At 36.1% G+C, this 21147-nt stretch overlaps 1 protein-coding gene across 1 annotated transcript in view; it reads left to right on the top strand.

The window, feature by feature from the left end:
• ROBO2 (roundabout guidance receptor 2) overlaps positions 1-21147 on the top strand; it is a gene marked incomplete at both ends in the record, with an annotated part of 410756 nt that overhangs the window by 235357 nt on the left and 154252 nt on the right. Inside the window, 2 exons of the mRNA XM_081326352.1 lie at positions 3855-3982; positions 11812-11823. Of these exons, the coding sequence (XP_081182478.1) occupies positions 3855-3982; positions 11812-11823 (140 nt within the window). The remainder of the gene's footprint in view (positions 1-3854; positions 3983-11811; positions 11824-21147) is intronic.

The following is a 21147-nucleotide window of genomic DNA, read 5'->3' as shown; positions in this document are numbered from 1 at the left end:
TGGGGAGGTTTGGGGAGGCGCCCAAACCTCCCCAAAGGTCGGCAGGAGGAACGGAGACCTGCCGACGAGCCTTGGCCACACAGGGTATTCCTGTGTATTCAGGCTTGCAAAATGGCGGATCGAGCCTCTGCTGGCGGCAGAGGCTTGCAGAACGGCGGATCGGCTTATACTCGAGTCAATAACTTTTTCCAGTTTTTGGGGGTGAAATTGGGGGTCTCGGCTTATACTCGAGTCGGCTTATACTCAAGTATATACGGTATATCTTTACATTTTATTTTTTTAAAGATTTCCATTACAAGGATATTTTGTAAAATGTTTCTTAAATTCATATTTTAATTCAAGACTTAATATCCATGTTTGTAAATATACAGTTTTTTGCATGCATCTATAAATTTAAAGGCTAAGTAAAAAAATCAGGAAAAAATATGAAAGACAAACTTAGTTTGGTTGTGTATATGGTTGTGTATATAGGCCAAAGTGAGTGCTGGTTTTGGAAAGCTTTTGTTGCATTGCTTGTCGATCAGAAGGTAGGCAGTTTGGCGGGTCGAATCCCAAGTGCCACGTAGCAGAGTGAGCGCCTGTTACTCGTCCCAGCTTCTGCCAACCTAGCAGTTTGAAAGCACGTAAAAATGCAAGTAGAAAAATAGGGACCACTACGGTGGGAAGGTAACAGCGTTCCGTGCGCCTTTGGCGTCTAGTCATGCCGGCCACATGACCACGGAGACGTCCTCGGACAAGCGCTGGCTCTTCGGCTTTGAAACTGAGATGAGCACCGGCCCCTAGAGTCGGAAACGACTAGCACGCATGTGCGGGGGAACCTTTACCTTTATTTTATACCCAATATAATTATCTCATTTATTCTTAAAAGAATGTAAAGGAAAATGTAAAGACTTTTTCTGTTGCTTCTTTATTTGAGCACTTGCTGCTGCACATTATCAATCCATGACTTTAAAGTTAGTGATATTTTATCATTTTACATGCTATAAAAAGGTAAAGGTAAAGGTTCCCCCGCACATGCCTGCTAGTCGTTTCCGACTCTAGGGGCCGGTGCTCATCTCTGTTTCAAAGCCGAAGAGCCAGCGCTTGTCCAAGGACGTCTCCGTGGTCATGTGGCCGGCATGACTAGACGCCAAAGGCGCACGGAATGCTGTTACCTTCCCACCGTAGTGGTCCCTATTTTTCTACTTGCATTTTTACGTGCTTTCGAACTGCTAGGTTGGCAGAAGCTGGGACGAGTAACAGGCGCTCACTCTGCTATGCGGCACTCAGGATTCGACCCGCCAAACTGCCGACCTGATCGACAAGCTCAACGTCCTAACTTTTCTTTATTCACAAGGTACAATATTAATAACAATAGATACTGCCATATTGTAAAGGAGCTGTACAGATGACCAACCTTGTTCTAAGCTGCTGAGCTATAATTGAAAACTGTAAAACAAATATGTGTTTTTAAAAAAGAGTAAAGCATTAAGCATCTAAAACATGCTTAATAATTTCATATGACTTAATTAGTTCATTCAGCCATGAATAACTGAATTTGATGTAATGTCTTAATTCATAAAATTAAATAAAATGAAATTGGTTCCTTGATTCCTGACAAATTAAGCTGTATTGTTTCTTTTAACAGTTAATTAAGTACTCTGTCCTATGAAACAGGTTCCCCCCACTACAAACAACCTATCTTGCTTTAAGACTAATGCAAATTCACATTTGTGAATAATAAGAATAATTATCCCAAACTAGTAAATATTTCCACATTTCACGTTGAGATAAATCTACTCAACATCAGACTGTCTAAAAAGTCACTTGCTGATTGATATAATAATTTCTAATTCAGAAATCCCTCACAGTCTCTTGTAAAACTAAATTAAAACTAAATATTACAATTAATTTAAGCAAAATAAATAACTTCATAATATGCTGCTTTTATTTTCTAAGTACCCTTATGAATGTGTGCCACAACCTATTTCATAGTGGAAGACAATCACTTCTCTATATCTCAATATACTATTTTTTTAAACAGGGAACGACATATAACCTTAGATTATGAGCTCTTTATATCACTCACAGTTTAGTATTCTTTTTAAAGTGTATTATGTAAGGTTTTGTCAAATTTTGTGGCTATAGCTATTCTTTCCCCAATTGCTTAGAATTTGAACTAACATTTTCAGTTTATTACCATGAATCTGAGCCATAAATATATTAAAATCATTGTGAAAAATAACAGAGCAGAATATCATCTGGGAGTAATTTACTTCTGGATTGATAACATACATGAAAAAAATTGTAAGCATGGAGATACATATTCCATATTTGTTATTTTAAATATTAATCTCACAGAATTATAATTAGTCTGAACCACATACATGAATCATAAGCATAACGAATGAACTACTAAGCTTCCAATTTCTACATGTGTTTGTTTTTGTAAGTCTTATACAACATCTCCATTGTTATGGCAATCTTGACTATTTTTGTGTAGGTCAGATAAACCGATTCCTGTTTAATTTTTAATGAGAATTTGTCATGTTATTGTTCACATTTTTCCACAATGTTCTGATAATACTGTCCTGTTGGCATTCCAAAGAATAATGTCCCCAGCTTTATCAATATCCTTATGTCATACTTTCCAATCCGTATCTCATTTGTTGATTCATTCTGGCTTCTGTTTGGTTTCTATGATTTTAAAGCCTCACTGTATTCCCTTTAAAAGTTTCTATTCTTTCTCCATAACATACGAGAATGGCTGCTGTGAACAGATCATTTTTGCTCTAACTAAAGCAAGAATAGATTATAATGTCATTCTAATATCATGTCCAAAATTGAAAATATTTAGTGAATAATTGGTGGGCATATATAAATATGACATCATCTGTAGTGGAATATTTAGTTCCATTTGCTGTTATATAGTTTGTAAGTATGTAAGAATAAAAAATAGAATTTATCTGCTCAGGGAAGGACAAAGTCCACCCTTCTCAATGATAACTTTTAAGGCTAGTAATAGGTAGTACGCCATTTCAGTTGTGCTAGATATATCTTAATAAAAATGTGATGTGTTTTTTTTTAAAAACCCTGTACATTAAAATAACCTGATTCCCTGGGAAAATAATAATAGATTTTTTACAGGAAAATCCATAATTCCCATTGACCTTAAACCAAAAAATTTGAGGAAAATGTAATACAAACTTCAGAAACTTTATATTATTCCTACTAGTACAAAAGTTGTTGATAATAAAAATAACTTTGTATTCCTTGAAAACTATTATAGTAGAAATTGGACCAATCTGGTCTCATTTTATAATAAAGCCATCTTGTTTACAAAACATTTTTTAAAGAAATCGTTTTCAATAATTTAAATAGATACCATATTTTCCCTAAAGACATTTGCTCTAGTATATTTTGCTGAGAACATTTGCATGCACAGAAATCTTACAGATCTTTCATTTACTTTGCTTGCTTAAAGTCTAAAATTCCCCTTAATGAAACTTTGTTAAGTTATTATAGAGCTGAAATGTTTTGATAGGTATATTTCATATTGTTAGATCAGAATAAAACTTGGGATATTATATACCGATAACAGTGCTATCCGATTGTAATGGTTTAGAACAGAATAAGTAATATGCCTAATATGTCTTTAATGTGACATGAACATAGTCATACTAATTTTATGGCTATAAAGCTTTAAGTAGTACATGGTTCAATAAAAATGTCATGAAGATTAATTTTTAGTGGAATTATGTCATTTCATATAATAAATTATCTTCTAGAGATGTGTCTGTGTTAGAATAATGATGACAGCATTCCAGGTGAAAAATTAAACTTGGTATAATTTTTTTTTTCTATTCCAAAAGCAGATATGATATCAAAGATGATTATACCTTGCGCATTAAAAAGGCTATGAGCTCAGATGAAGGAACATATACATGCATAGCTGAAAACAGAGTTGGAAAAGTTGAGACATCTGCAACTCTTACAGTTCGAGGTGAGTATTAAACTATTAAAAAACACTACATGTAACATATTTGGACACGTTATTTGGTGACTGAAGATTATCTCTTAGAATACAGGATACAGTTGTATTTAAATAACCAACCCTGCTTGTAGCTTATTTTGATCACTGATAGTAGCTGTCAAGGATATCATGCAGAAAAGCTTTTTTGACTTTGATGCACTTTCTAATGATTAAAAAGCGATTTTGATGTTGTTACATTTATTATAGCAAGAGAAAGTTCTTAAAACTCATGAATCATTTTTTGTTACTTGCGCACCTCCCCAAACCTCCCCAAACGTCGGCAGGTCTCCGGACCTCCGCGCCCTGCCTGCCTGCTTCTTTCCGCTGCGGAAAGAAGCAGGCAGGCAGGGCGCAGAGGTCCGGAGACCTGCCGACGTTTGGGGAGGTTTGGGCACCTCCCCAAACCTCCCCAAATGTCCCCAAACGTCGGCAGGTCTCCGGACCTCCGCGCCCTGCCTGCCTGCTTCTTTCCGCTGCGGAAAGAAGCAGGCAGGCAGGGCGCGGAGGTCCGGAGACCTGCCGACGTTTGGGGAGGTTTGGGGAGGTGCGCACCTCCCCAAACCTCCCCAAACATCGGCAGGTCTCCGGACCTCCGCGCCCTGCCTGCCTGCTTCTTTCCGCTGCGGAAAGAAGCAGGCAGGCAGGGCGCGGAGGTCCGGAGACCTGCCGACGTTTGGCTCCCCAAACCTCCCCAAACGTCGGCAGGTCTCCGGACCTCCGCGCCCTGCCTGCCTGCTTCTTTCCGCTGCGGAAAGAAGCAGGCAGGCAGGGCGCAGAGGTCCGGAGACCTGCCGACGTTTGGGGAGGTTTGGGCACCTCCCCAAACCTCCCCAAACGTCCCCAAACGTCGGCAGGTCTCCGGACCTCCGCGCCCTGCCTGCCTGCTTCTTTCCGCTGCGGAAAGAAGCAGGCAGGCAGGGCGCGGAGGTCCGGAGACCTGCCGACGTTTGGGGAGGTTTGGGGAGGTGCGCGCGCACCTCCCCAAACCTCCCCAAACTTCGGCAGGTCTCCGGACGGCGGCGGCTTGGGAGAGGTGCGCGCGATCCTGGAAGCACCGAAGCCTCGGCCGCGCGCAAGTCCTCGGTAAGCTCCGGGCGGTCACTTGCTTCGCGTCTCCTGAGGGAAGGGAGCGCGACTGGAGCGGGCGTGTTTCCTCGCCTGCTGGGCGCCGCGATTTGCCCGGGGAACGCGCGGGCCCCGAATGGCAGCGTGGAGCGAGGAAGCGGACAGCCAGGGCTTCCCCGAGAGCCGCGGCCACACAGGGTATTCCTGTGTATTCAGGCTTGCAAAATGGCGGATCGAGCCTCTGCTGGCGGCAGAGGCTTGCAGAGCGCGGATCCAGCCTCCGCCGGCGGCGGAGGCTTGCAGAACGGCGGATCGGCTTATACTCGAGTCAATAATTTTTTCCAGTTTTTGGGGGTGAAATTGGGGGTCTCGGCTTATACTCGAGTCGGCTTATACTCAAGTATATACGGTAAGTACCTTGGAAATCTTATCAATAAGAACATTGAAGAAAATATTCACAATTTCACATTTAAAGAAACAGTAGCAAATACAGCTGAAATTATATATCTCCTTATCCAAATGAAGTTCAGTACTGCCATGAAAAAGTTAAGGTTAGAAACATGAAAAATAGTCTATAGTTTTATTCCTTACAGCTGACCATGCAGCAACAGGTGACTATAAAGCAGCAGTCATCAAGAAGTACAAGTTTTGTTTTTCACAGTAAATTTAATATATGAGACCAGTAGAATATATAAAGAATCAAGAAAGAATTAGATGTATGTATGAGGAAGGAGGAAAATGTACAAAGATGAGACTGCTATACTATACATATATCATCATCATCATCATCATTTTAGCCATTGTCTATCCACTGTAGAGTGAAAGCCTCTTCCTCATGTTTCCAATCTATACGGTCCTGAACTTTCTTTTGCCAATTGGCCCTGCAATACTTGCTGATGTCGGCGATCCATCTTCTTTTAGGTCTCTTTCATGGATGCTTTATATCAAGTGGATCTATGACTGTTTTGGTCCATCTGCCATAGTTCATCTTGCTATGTGACCAGCCCATTTCCATTTCAATTCTTTTACTCTTGATGATATTGTATACTTTTGTTTGTTCTCTAATCCATCTACAGGTCTTTCTATCTTGTTTTGTGATGCCGAGCATGTATCTTTCAATGTCTCTTTGTGCCACTGGTAGCTTTTGTATCAACTGTGAGGTTAGTGTCCATGTTTCACTGGCATATGTTAGAGCAGGTAGCACCCACTGATTGAAAACTTTTCTCTTCGGGCATAGAAGGAGGTTGTTCTTGAAAATTATGGTTAGCTTGCCTACTAACCACATTTAACATGCTATTCAATTTCCTTTTATGTATCACCTTCCATTGAGATCCATTGACCAAGGTATATGTAGTGGTCTACTACGGCTAGTTGTTCTCCAGATATAGTTTTTTTCATTCTTTGGTGAATTTATTAAAGATAACCTGGCTCTTTTTCAGATTTATTTTTAAGCTAAATGATTCTCCTGAAGCTCTTGAATTTGTCTTTGTAGCTCTTTTGGGTCTTGGGAAAAGAAGACATCAACATCTGCAAATCTTAAGTGATTTAAATAGGTGCCATTGATTTTTATTCCATCTTTTGCCCAGTCTAGTTTACGAAATACTTCAAGGTGGGCTAAGAAAAGGATAGGTGATATTGTATCACCTTGTCATACACCTTGTTCTATGTTGATTTCCACTTTAAGATCATTAAGGCAAATTATTACCATTGTTTTTTTCATATATTGATTGTAGTACACTTATGTAACCAGTCTCTATGCCTTAGCTGAGCAATGCATTAATTATTGCTTGCTGCAATACTGAATCAAATGCTTTTTCATAGTCAATGAAAGCCATGCACAGAGGCATGGTGTACTCATTGTGCCTTTCAATGACTTGCTATATAGCCTGGATGCGATCCATTCTGCTATAGCCACTTCTGAACCCTGCTTGCTCCTTTATCATTTAATGTTCTCAGTATTCTTTTTGCTATTATCTCAGTGAAAACTTTGTAGATGACTGAAAAAAGGCTTATTGGGCAATAGTTCTTTAAATCATCTTGGTCCCCTTTCTTGTGTATAAGCATCGGTTATTTTTCCCTCTCTGAGGCATGTCAAGTATAGTTTTGCAAATATCTTGTGTAAACTGTGACCACCAGCTTTCAGCATTTCAACCATAACTCAGTCATTTCCTCTGTGTGTGTGTGTGTGTATGTTTTTTGTGTGTATATATGCACACATGCATATATGCATATATGCATACAGACACACACATACAGAATATAGATCTTGTTTGATGTAGAAGAGGAAGTAGAGAATATCAAGGTATATATACTGCTCAAAAAATAAAGGGAACACTTAAACAACACAATGTACTGTATTTAATAGTAGGGTGTCTTATCTTGTGTTCCCTTTATTTTTTTGAGCAGTATACATAAGGGAGAGCCAATAGACAGTATATTGTATAAATGATTGAACTGGTTGCCATTTTCTTCTAAATACTTGTTTTTTATGATGTGGGACTTTTGAAAATTCCTAAGTACAGTAACTTTTTTCTGTAAAAAAATTAACAAAATATCTGTTGTGATTGGCCTACGGATCCTGATTTGTGGTCCACCATGTATAAAACAAGATGGATTTACAATTTATGTGTATGAGAGACAGAGAAAGTTTATTGTGTAAGAGATACTGAGGAACAAAAGACTTATGTAGATTTCATTATATATTTTCACTGTAGAATACCCTATAAATCATATAAATATTAACAATACATCTTGCATTCAGATCAGATTCTTTTTAGAGGATATGCTGAAATTATATTCATTCTCCTTTTGCTGTGTATTTTTCTCATTGCCAGCTGTGAACTTCATTGATAATGAATGCAGCTGGAGGTCATTTTATAAATGGGTATACACGCACACAAACATAAAAATAGAGGTATAAATAATAATGGATTTCATACAGACACTGTTTCACTTTTTAGCAGCATGTGCTAAAGATTCACTAGAACTGCAAAAATTGGCTCACAAGTGGTTTTTCTCATTCATCCCCATTATATCATATGAGTTTATATGGACTGCTTTATTAGAATATGATCTGAAATGCCAGCTTCTCTTTATGTTATTTAATGCATAATATGGTTTAATTTAATTGATGAGATTTTATGCTTTATTTTTACAATAATAGTTTCCTTAATAGTTTCCTATGCTAAAAACATATATAATAATGAATTATCTTATATACTTCATGCAGTCTTAAGAACAGGCCTTCACAATAGTCCTTTAAGAGATAGATGTATTCTTACAAAAAAAACCTGTTAAATTTGCTGAAGCTTCATTTCAACAAATTAAATTTGAAAATATTTATAGTGCATATTCATCACAGTCGAAGTGGTATATACACATTTGAAACATAATAAAAGTAAAATAGAAAAGTCAAACAGTGTATATTTGAAATCAGGTTTTGGGAATGATAAAAATAAAAGTGACAGTATTTTTTTTTCTTTTTTAACTATTATAGTTTATACAATATCTACCTACAAATTGTATAAGAAACCTGTCTACTTACAGAAAAAATAAAGCTATATATTATAGTTCCATAATATTCTCAGCGGTGAGATAAATGATTCATAATTGAGGTAAAAGATAGATATAAAATAAACTTTCCATAAATTATTTTTGTGTAAAATAACTATAAAATGATTATTGTTTATTCAAACATCATCAACATTGATAAGGTACTGATTTATCTCTCTTAGTAAAGATACCTAGATTTTAGTACTTGTTGGTTTTCTAACCTAATTACTGTGGTCAGTCTAACTCTCTGAAAGGCAATTATGTTGTACAGTTCACTCTGTAATAAAAGCAAAAATAATAAAGTAGAATTTATATAAATAATTCTACATTATTTTAAGTCTAATCCAAATAAGATGTAGTGATTAATTCTTAATTAACACTATTCCTTAAATCAAAGATTACAAATCATGGTAATTGAAATAAAAACGATTGCAGTTTTTTTTATTGTGTGTTTTGACTGCTCTCCTTTTTATATATATTTTATTTAAAGTAAAAGAATTAGTGGTATAGGAATATAATTGTGAAAAATCTTTCTGCAGTGTCCAAATTTTCTGAACATAAAAGTTTTTTTTTTTTTTGGCAAGCAATTAAATAATGAAGTTGAAATCCAAATTCGGATTCTTCTTCTTTCTCATAATTCACCAGACATTGTTAGTAAAAGTAATTTAGAAGATTTATTTCATGTTCCAAATGGAATTTATCTTAAAAATCAAAACTTAAGAAAGTTCCAGTATTAAATTGCTCAGTTTTAAATTCCTTTTTTACTTTGTATAGTGCTTTCCTTAAAAATTACAGAACTTTAATTGTTTTTGAATTGTAGTAATATTAAATCATGCCTTATATCAGACATGTCAAACTCGTGACGTCACATATCGGGACTATTTTGCCATTGCTGGCAATGGGGTGGCCGTGGCTTCCAGATGACGCACCCGGTCCGCGGGCTGTCAGTTTGCCAGCCTTATATCCTTATATCATTGCCTTATATCTGCCTTATAAAATTGAAACTGCCAGATTATGAATATTTCTTTTGAACGTAAGCTAGTTTACTTCATAGAAAACATGCACCACATAAAATTTTATTAGAAATTCAATAATTTTATTAATATAACAGATAACATTAATCTCTAAAGTATTTGAGCATCTTTGAGTTGTTTTGTCTTCTTCCATGAACTATTTGAATTATACAAGCTTAATTATACAAGCTCTGAGTTACTTCAAATAAAATCATGCCGTCCATAACTTTTGCCAGACAATTCTGTTATGAAAAATAGTGACTTTAACAACTGAAGTGTTATTAGATGTACACAAACTCAGTTGTGCTTGGAAATAGTATACTTTGAATCATATTATTTTTTCCAAACTCCTTTGATATAGAAAGATAATAGAGAATATTATTCTTTAGATATATATACATAAAATAATAGTAAAGTTAACTGATTTTAAATGCTGTTGGTTTGTCAATGTCCTAATTTAATTATAAATGTGTAATAACATCTCTTTTTCTGAAAGTGGCAAGTCAGTCAATAAATATTTATATTAGGAGTTTGTAAGTAATTATGGTTATATCATGTCAAAACATTTTAAATCCCATTTCTTGTACTTGCAGCCTAAAATATTATAATTGAAAGTGGTGTTTTATTGTGTAAATCATAGAGAAAAAATTAAAATAATCAAAATGAGCGATCTAGAATTTGCTTTGTGTAAAAACAGGAAGCTACACATCTTAAAGAAACTTACAAGTTTATTTTGTGAAGTTTGACGCAACTGAATAATTAATGTAATTTATTTATTTATTTATTTATTTATTTATTTATTTATTTATTTATTTATTTATTTTATTGGATTTGTATACTGCCCTATTCCCGTAGGACTCAGGGCGGTTTACAGGGCAGTTAAAACCATGAATACAAAAAATTAAAAACAAATAAAACAATTAAATTAAATTCAAGCCCCAAGAGTAAATCTAAAACCCAGTTAAATTAACAACCCCACAGTCTGGACCAAACAGATCGAAGAGCCAAGTTTTCAGGTCCAGGCGAAATGAGCAAAGGTCGGGGGCAGTCCTAAGTTCTGTGGGTAGTTGGTTCCATAGGGCAGGCGCACCCACAGAGAACGCCCTTCCCCTGGGAATAACCCGCCGGCATTCATTAAATGGCGGTACCCTGAGAAGGCCCTCCCTGTAGGGGCGCACAAGACGATGGGAAGATGATGCCGGCAGCAGGTGTTCCCTTAGATAGTACGGACCCAAGCCATTTAGGGCTTTATAGGTCATTACCAGCACCTTGAATCTCACCCGGAGGGCAACCGGAAGCCAATGCAGCTCACGGAGAAGAGGTGTTACACGGGAGTATTGGGAAGCTCCCATCAAAACTCGCGCGGCTGAATTCTGCACCAGTTGAAGCCTTTGGGTGGTCACGCAGACCTAAGCTTGTCCTTCAGTCAAGTAAGAGCTGATACATAAGCCAAACACTTTTAATATGACAATCTAATGCCATGATAGACTCTTGCATTCTGAAGACACTCAAAGTTAACATACATTTTTTTTAAAAAAATCCCATTAATCAGTTATATTAAAAAAAAGTCTTACCCAATTGCATTTTTTGACATTCTGCATTAAAATCCCTTTGGCTATTCAAAATTGTTTGTTAGAATTTTATCATCTCAATCCATGAATGTGGAAAAAAGCATTTTTTATTTGTTACTAAATATTATGCCTACATACGGATATTCACCACATACTTTCAGCTTTCTCCAAGCTTACTCAAATCCTGGCTAAATGTGGTTAAGCTCCATTGGCATTTAAATCAAATAATGATACTATTTTTTCTTTTAATTGGATTAATAGTTTCCAGTATGTGAGTTTGGATTAAATAAAAAAAAGTTCTACAGATTTAGCTATTTTTCTTTAAATATTTGAAATAAAATTTAATACTATCATATGAACCTAACAAAAGTAATCAGATCACTAATTCTATATAATCAAATTCTATATACGTATCTCTCAATGTAGTTTTAAAATCATAAATAGTAGAAGGGAATTATTCATTGTGATTGCTATATATGAATAATGTTCAACTAATTATCCACATATAGCATAGCATTACACATCATGCATTCTGACAAATTCTTTTTTTTTCCTTTAATTTTGTTATGTTCTCACCACACCATTGTAATATCTCCAGCTCGTCCTGTTGGTAAGTAGCCATCCTTCTATCCATTTTAGCATATTTCATATAATCCTCCATCTTTCATTTGTTATCATGCAGATGTGTTTTAAAATAAATATTAAATATCTGATAGAGAAGGAAAGAGTTATTATTTACTTGTTTTCAAAGATATTATACAATAAAAAATAGAATAATGGAAGGACCTTATTTCTGAATCTGAATCATGTTGCATAATAGAAATAATGAATCTAATTTGTACCATCGCTGAAATAAATGAAATTATACTTTTTGATGGTATCAGTAGTAATGTACTAAAAAAAACAACAGCAGTGATTGGCAAAAGTAGAATTATATTTTTGGTGCTGTATTTTTTGAAAACATACAAAAGTAATGCTTTATCTGAAATGAGTTTGTTTCTAGTATTAAAGAAATATTTACACAGAACTTATTTAAAAACTGTTATCCATGTCATTTTTATTTGCGTTAGAAATGCCAGTCGTGTTTTGTGTTCAGTATGCTCAGTATGATATACAACAGAATATTGGTGCAATGTTCTGTGAAATGACATTTCTAGAGATTGTTTTTTCAGTGCCATTGTTAAATAACAATACTAATACTGAGGTTATAAAATTTTTGGTATCATTACCATTATTTTATAGTGTTTCAACTGAAGCATTTTACTAATCTGTCAAATATGTAAGTGTCCTTTGGTTGTATGTGATATGAAATACAGGGTAAATATAGTTTTAAAACTTTAAAACTTTTCATTCTGTCTGAGAGGAAAAGAAAAGATCCAGACTTAATTACTGGTTGTTGTATTGTTGTATTGTTTTCTTTTTCCAAAACCAGACATGAAAATTCAATTTTAAATCATTAAATTATTGGTATAAATTATTAAATTATCTATTATATGGTACTGAGTTTACATATGCAGAATCAAACAGAGTTCTACCTGACATTGATTGGGATTGTAATAGAGTGTTATTAATCTATATAATAATTAACATCTGATCTCTATTAGCAAAAGCATAAGTGCTAACTATTTTCCTTATTTCTAAGATATCTTTAAGTGTTTAGATTATCTTCTATAGGAGTTTACATTAGATTAATTCTGAAAATAACACATTCATTTCTTTTCCCTCCATTGTTGTCTATTATTGTTCTCATCAGATTTTCAGATAGACAAATTGATATCTTCATACATAGAAATATTATCGCACTGTTTCAACCTGGTTGGTTTGTCCCAAACACAGTTGCAGTGTGTTTCAATTATACACTCATACACATTTGCTAAAGAAATTAACAGTTTACTCAAATTCAGGGAGATATCAGCAGACAACAAATGAAAATCAAAACAGAGCCTCTGAAAGAGCTTTCTCAGGGTGGTTTTGCTTTTAACAGGAATGTGCAGAATCCAGTGCAGAAATCCAGATCAGAATGGTCAGCAAGTCCAGATCAAAATTTCATAAACAGAATCTAAATGAATATCATGCAGCAGCCACAGATCGAACAATTCCAGTGAAGGATGATGGCTCAGGGTTGCGTCTTAAATGAGGTTCCAGTTTTTAAATAAGGGATTTATTCTACATAGTTAGACTGAGTGTCAAGTTTCACTGAGCACATGAGCTGTGACAGTTTCCCCCTCCCCACAATCTCCTCAACCTCAATTGAGGGTTCAGGCTTTTGGGGTTATCATCAATGGAACTGAAATACCAACTGTGGTACGTCCTCCCAGGAACATTCCACCATTTCCCTTCCAGACCATCAAGTACTGTAATCAGTGTTGATACCAATGGGAGTCCAAAATATGTGCCACATAAGACTCAGGTTCACAATCTACCATGACACACGATGGAAGCTGAACATCTGGATTATGAATATTTGCTGCAGCGTTGGGAATCAATACTGATCTATGGAAGACTGGGTGCATTTTGATGATTACAGGTGATAAGCCTTTACTTCAATGGAAAAAAGAATTGGGAACTGGACATCTAGGTTTTTTTGGATCTGCACTAACAAATGTCAGGTGGAAATTCACACAAAGTCTGCAAGTAGGTTGTTGATTATGAAGCTCTTTGCCTCCTGTACCTGGTCTTGGAGGACTTGGTGGGTTGCCTTCACTTCCTATGAGAACTGATCTTGGATTACAATGGATGAATTAGAGGAATTCAAAAGAAAGAAATAAGGGTGGAAACCATAATTAACTAGGAACAGGTAACTTTATGGAGATGTATTGTACATTATTGTAGGCAAACACTGTAGCCAGAAGCTCAATCCAGTTGTCTTCTTGATAATTGATATAACCACAGAGATATTTTCAGTCATAGCATTTACAAGTTCACATTTACCTGTCTATTTGGATATGATGGCTGAGGAAAGATGGAGTTGCATCCCCAAACCTGTTAAGAGTACCATCTAAACTAAGCAGTGATTTCCTGCCCCTGATCAGAAACCAGATGCTCATGTAATTCATATAGGTGGAAAATATTTTCTAAAAAGTGACTTGCCACCTCCTTTGCTTTGAGTAAGCAGGTACAGGGAATGAAATAGGCCACCAATATGGTTGTTGGTCCTTTTGACAGAGGTAGTTCAGTGATATAGTGTGATATAGTGATATACAGAGCAACATGGCTTGTCAGGAACTTTCAAGGGTTCACACTAATAGAATTTCCCCAGGTAGCTTTCTTGGACTATTGTTGACTCAGCAGCAATCAGGACAGGAAGTGAATACTGCTCCGCCTCCATTTGGAGATGTAGCCATCAGGAATTTTGACTCAATAAATACAGAATCTTTAAAGATAAGACAAAAAGAATATTCAGAGTATTTTAGAACATGGGATAATTTTTATCAATGGCTAGAAAAATGAGTTAGAGAAAGGAATGTGATATGCAACATTGAATATATACTAGTAAGAAGTTGACTATTGAGCAATTAATTAACATATTGTTTATGATAATTATTATTCATTGTTTTTTAATACATGAACCCAGGCAACATGCTGTTTGCTAAATATTAAAAATTTTATTTTAAAAAATCCTAACTCTAACCCCAACCCCACCCTATTCCTAATCCTATAAAAATTATATATGTGTGTGTCTTGCCAATGGACTGTTGTGGCTCAGTCTCAGGACCATACCCCATAAGGGTTCAGTGGAAACTTAAATTGCAAGAATTTCCCACGAACAGGTCTGTACATAACTATCTAGACATTACTGTTACTTTAGTTCCTATAGTAGAATTATTATTGGAAAATTGGAGCAACAGTGTTTTCTGAAGGTTTGACAGTGGCAGACTGGGAGTCAGTGTCAGAGTGTTCATATTTTGGTTTCCCGGAGAGAGCATCAACATATTTATTATGGCTGCAAGAGATGTGATTCTGAAACTAAAGTGAACAAAGAAAAATGTTGAGTGGATTAGTATTTGATTTAGTTTTCTGGTGGTTTGAAGATGTTCAAGATTCTGGTGATCGGTACAGACTTCCACTGGGTATCTGGCCCACTTCCACTGCGTGTCTGTCTCTTTCTAGTGGTTGTCACAAGGTTTCAAAAATGGCTTTAATTGCTGGCACTTCCTTATTCCAGTGATATTGTTTTTCTCAGCCATCTTTCAGTTTCTGAGAGTAATAGTCACAGGAGAATATAATGGAGGAGCATCAAGTGTGCCTGGGGCAGTACTGCTCCTAAGACTACCTCAAAGATCTCAGTCTCTATAACAAAAAGGCTTGCTGGATCTGGTTGACAAAGATTAAGCTGAGAGGAAAATGCAGACTTTAAAGCTTCAAAAGTTTTCTGAACCTTCTCATCTTATTGAAAAATGACATTCTTCTGGAAGAGGTTGGTCAATGGTGCTGTGACATCAGTAAACCAAAGAATAAAAAACTGATAATAATTTGTAAAGCCCAGTAAACATTGTACATCCGTGTGTGGGGACTAACAAGAAAAGATAGCATCCACCTTATCAGGATCCATGGCACTACCAAAAGAAGATTGCCTAGAAATTCTATTGTGGTATACTTAAATTCACACTAAGTGATTTTCCTACAGTTTCTGTAAATCAGTCTGACATGTTATACATTTTCTGCATGTATATCCTGCATCAGGATATCATCAATATAAATAATGATATAATGATCCAGGAAATCTCAGAACACACTGAGATTTCATAAGATCCTGGAAAATTGCAAGAGGGTTCATCAATCCAAGAGACATCACCCATAGTATGTGCAAAACACTGTATTCCATTCATTTCTCTTTTGCACATTAAGTTGTACAACCCTTAATATCTCATTTGATAAACATTTAGTATTGTAGAGGTATTCAGAGATGAATGACAAGGAGTAATGATTATAAACAGTAATCTGATACAGTTGCCAGTAATCTTTGCAGATACTAGATTCTCCCAATTTCTTTCTAAAGAACAGTACAGGAGCCACTGCAGGAAATGATGAGGGTCAAATAAAATCTATTTTCACATTTTTATCAATGAATCCCTTCAAGACTACCAACTTACATTGTGATAAAGAGTAGAGACATCCAACTGGGATCTTAGCCCCTGGTACCAGATCAATAGGAGAGTCATGCATGTGGTGCAGTAAATAATATGCTTTATTTTGACTGATTACATCTGTGATGTCTCAGTATCTAATGAGAAAGTCATAACATGTTATTCAGCAGCTAAAATTGTAGGAATGACAAACTCATCATATATTATTAAATTGTTCATCTATGACCAATTTTTGTTTTAGATGCGACTACACAATGCTGCATGTCATGCTAGATTCAGATTGACATATAAGTGGCTGTAGGATTTCCCTCTAAAATTATAATCTGATTTAGGGCCATATGACAATTCAGAGTTTGCCATGTAGGCCAAAAAGGAGTCTCAGGAAGGAACTGATTCCATATACCTGTTCTTTCCTCTAGTCTCCAAGGCCAATTCTAACTGACATCGCAAACCATAAGCTGGTGAACCCAAAAAGGGGCTCCTGGTGATGTGGGAAGACCGAAAGATAAAGATTGAGATTCTACGCGATGCACAAGATTTCTATAAAAAATTTTGTGGGACTAGTGATCAGGAAAGTGATGGAGAAGTGGAGAGTAGAAGTCAAAGGGAGGAGAGGAATCTGGGAGAGCGGAGGGGGGAGGGGGGCAGAGAGGGAAAGGGAGAAGAATATAAGAGGGTAACTAGACAGACTACCAAATCTAAGGCCCCACGTAAGTAAGGATGTGTCAAGGGGTGAATTTTTTGACACTCAATGTTAATGGTCTCAATGCTCCTGTTAAGAGAAAAAATATCTTAACCAGATTAAGGAAATGTGGAGCCAAGGTATTATGCCTTCAGGAAACTTATATTAACAAATGCTAAACTAATTTGTTGAGTTACCCTAAACTAGGGAAATTATTTGTAGCATCTGCTGAGGAGAAAAAAAAAGGTGTAGCAATGTATGTTAAGGAGTACTTGTGTCCTAAAGAATTATGGGCAGACCTAGAGGGGAGAAGCCTGATGTTGGAGATAGAAATGGTGGGAAGCAAAGTGTTACTGGTAGGCATATATGCACCTAATAATAATCAGGGAGACTTTTTCCAGAAAATATATCGGAAAATATTTGATCTGGAGTATGAGCAGATGTGTCTCTTGGGGGACTTTAATGCGGTGGTAGATAGGGCTAAGAATTACAAAACAGGGAGGGTTGATTTGAAGAAGAAAAAAGGGAAAGATAGGAGGGTTTTACCCAAAGTATTTAGGGATATGTGCGAAGAATTTGGCCTTAGGGATATATGGCGTGTGATTAACCCAGGCTCTCAACGTGGTCCAGGCATAACTCGTGGTCTAGGTTGGATATGGTATGGTTGTTGGATGGGCTGATATGCGAAAGATGCCATGATTTTGAGGAACGAATGGGCGGACCACAACCCGGTGGCTATTACATTGATAAGGGGGAGTAGAGTGAGGAGTAGATGAGTCTGGAGACTCTGAAGGATACGGTTTTTGTACAAAAAAAATAAATAAGAGATGAGTCTGGTTTTTTTTAGAAAATAGGACTGAAGGGATGCTCCTACGAATAGTTTGGGATACGGCTAAAGCTTATCTGAGAGGCTTGATAATAAAACAGATGGCAGTTAAACATAGGAAGGAGGAGGAAAGTAGGAGGGAAATTGCTGAGCAACTTACTAAGGCAGAGAAGGCTCTCCAGGTAAACCCACAGAAAGTGTATGGGAAGGAGCAGGTGGATTTTTGGAGGCATAAAATCAACCTTGTGGATCAAGAGAAAATAGCACGTCAAATTAGGGTGGCGAGGCAGAACTATTTTGAATATGCCAATAAGGCAGGGAAATGGCTTAGCTATAGAATAAGGAAAGAGAAGGAAAGTAGAAGAATTGATCAGTTAGAGGATAAGAGGGGGACACTGATAGGGGATAAAGAAGGGAAAGAAAAGATAGCAACTGAGTTTTTTACAGAATTATATCAGAAAGAAAAGGTTCCTGAGGAGAGGATTAAACAATACCTGACGGAGTCAGACCTTCCTAAGTTACTTCCTAATGAGAAAGAGGCCTTAGATCAGGAGATAACAATAGCAGAAATTGAAAAAGCAGTAAGACAACAGAAATGTCAAAAAACCCCAGGCACTGACAGAATTCCTGCAGAATTGTATAAGGTATTAGTGGAAGCGTTGGGGAAACATATGAAAGATCTATATAATGAAATTTTGGATGAGGCTATAGTCCCGCAAACTTGGTTGGAGGCAAATATTAGTTTGATCCCTAAGGATGATTCCCCTTCGAAGCATATTAAAAATTATAGGCCAATATCCCTTCTTAATTCAGATTATAAAATATTTGCAACAATAATTGCTGATAGATTAAAAATTTACTTAAACCAATTCATACATACAGACCAGAATGGGTTCCTCCCCACCAGACAAATAAAGGATAATCTCAGAATTATATTAAATGTTCTGGAGTATTATGAAAGCCGACCAGATAAACAATTAGCTTTAATATTTATCGATGATCTAAAAGCATTCGATAGGGTTAATTGGGATCTCCTAATGTGTCAGTTGGAACATACGGAGTTTGGGGCTAAATTCCATAATATGATTAAAGCAATCTATACTAAGCAGGAAGCGAGATTGTTGATAAATGGGAATTTAACTGACAAATTTGATATCTGTAAGGGCACTAGGCAGGGTTGTCCACTCTCCCCACTTTTATTCATTTTAACCTAAGAACCCCTATTGAGAATAATAAGGAAAGATGAGGAGAGTACCGGGCTTCAGATAAGAGACCAAATTTATAAACTGCAGGCGTTTGCAGATGATATGGTCTTCGTTTTGGAAAACGCTCTGGAATCCAGCACGGAATTACTAAAAAGGATTGAGGCATTTGGAAATGTGGCCGGTCTACAAGTAAATAAAGATAAGACAAATATATTAACGAAAAATCTTTCGAATAGAAGTAAACAGATGTTAGAGTACATTACAGGGTTTAAAATTGTGAAGAAGGTGAAATATTTAGGAATTTGGTTGACAGGAAGATGTTCAAGTATTAGGGAGGATAATTATTCTAAATTACTGATACAAACAAAAATGGACTTGGGAAAATGGGGTAAGATACAGTTGTCATTATTAGGAAGGGTAGCCACGGTGAAATCTTATATTTTGCCAAAATGGAATTTTCTTTTTCAGACAGCACCAGTTAAACTTTCAATGAAATTTTTAAAAGAGTTAGAGGGGGTAGTTTCTAGATTCGTATGGCAGGGGAAACGGCCCAGGATTGGGAAAAAAATGATGCAAGAAATCAAGGAAAGAGGGGGCCTTGGCCTGCCAAATTGGGAATTTTGTTATCAGGCTGCCCTTTTAGTTTGGGGCAAGGAATGGATAAGTTTAAGGAATAATCGATTGTTGAGTTTGGAAGGATTCAATTTGTTGCAGGTATGGCATGTTGCTCTTTGGCGGGAAGGTACTCCTCCAAGCAAACAGTTTACTCGTCATTACATAAGGGATATACTGATTCGGAATAGGGATAAGATAAGGGCCAAGTACTATGTGCAAATTCTATGTTGGTTATCAACCTTGGAAGCCTTGACCTATCCGACACTACTCAAGAAGGGAAGAAGACCAACTTACAAAGAACTTTTAGATAGCGGGGGAGAACTCAAAATGCGACAAGATCTGGCTCAGCAAGGGTTTCAACTGGAGTGGTGGGCCTACCTGCAGATTCAGTCAAGGTATAAGAAGGATAAGGAAGGAAGGGGTATTTATCTGAATCTGCAGGAATTAGATAAGATTCTGCTGGGTCCCGAGAAAGGGATGATATCTAAGTGCTATCAATTGTTGCTAACTAGGGTAGTAGGGGAGGAGGTGGTAAAAGACAAAAAAATCATTTTTGGATTACTAATAGTATGACAGAGGAGATTTTGCAGTGTTATTCAAGAAAGAATTATTTTGATCTTGTATTTGAACTGAATGCTAAAAACAAGCAACTTTGTTACTTATTTTAAAAAATCATTTTATTTATTTATTTTGACTTATCTATTCAACTAACCTATATGATTGCCAATATACCAACATGACCTCTGAGCAGTGCAATTAAAACAAAAATTGATTTTAAACAAACATGAAATATGTAGTTGTCCCAATAAAGCTTACCTCCATTAATCAATGGATCATAAAATTATGAGCATTTTTGAACTGTCCTATGCCTGTACAATTATTAGAAAAGCCACATGTTCAGGAAAGAGCAGTCTACAATAGGACTGTACATCAGCTACTTTCAGTTCAGAATAAAAGCTTACTTACAAATTTATGATCCTCAAAAACGTCACTCAAAAGATTTACACAAACTTTTAGCTTTGTACAGACAAGAATTTTAGTACAGATGAAAGGACATACAACACATAATTGTTCTAGACTTTGCAGTATGAATTAAATGTATTGTTTGGAACTCATCATTTCCTATGATTGTGTTAATAAATCATACAAGTTTCATGTGGACTCCTACTCTTGAACTATAAGCTTTTCAAGCAGCTTTGAATACTTATTAACATTTCTTTAAGATTTAAATTATAGTCTTAATTTTGCCTTTTTGTGCTTTTATAGTTGCATTCCAAATATAAAATTTATTTTTTTCCCAATTGGTATTAATTCCTTTTGATACAGCCAAATATTATGTCAACCAAATTCATCTTTTTATCTTTTTAATGAAACTATGTCTTCAATGACTTTCTATGTAATTACTTGATTACTAAAATTGTAAATTTAAAGCAATTAGATATGATTAAGCAGGCAATCATAGGGTTTTTTTGTATGCCATCATTGGATGGCTCTACTTCTATCAACCAATGAAAATAGA

The sequence above is a fragment of the Vipera berus genome (assembly GCF_964194415.1).
Source record: "Vipera berus genome assembly, chromosome: 4".
Lineage (NCBI taxonomy): Eukaryota > Metazoa > Chordata > Lepidosauria > Squamata > Viperidae > Vipera > Vipera berus.
Note: the sequence above shows the minus strand (reverse complement) of the source record. Positions and strands in the feature narration are given on the sequence as shown.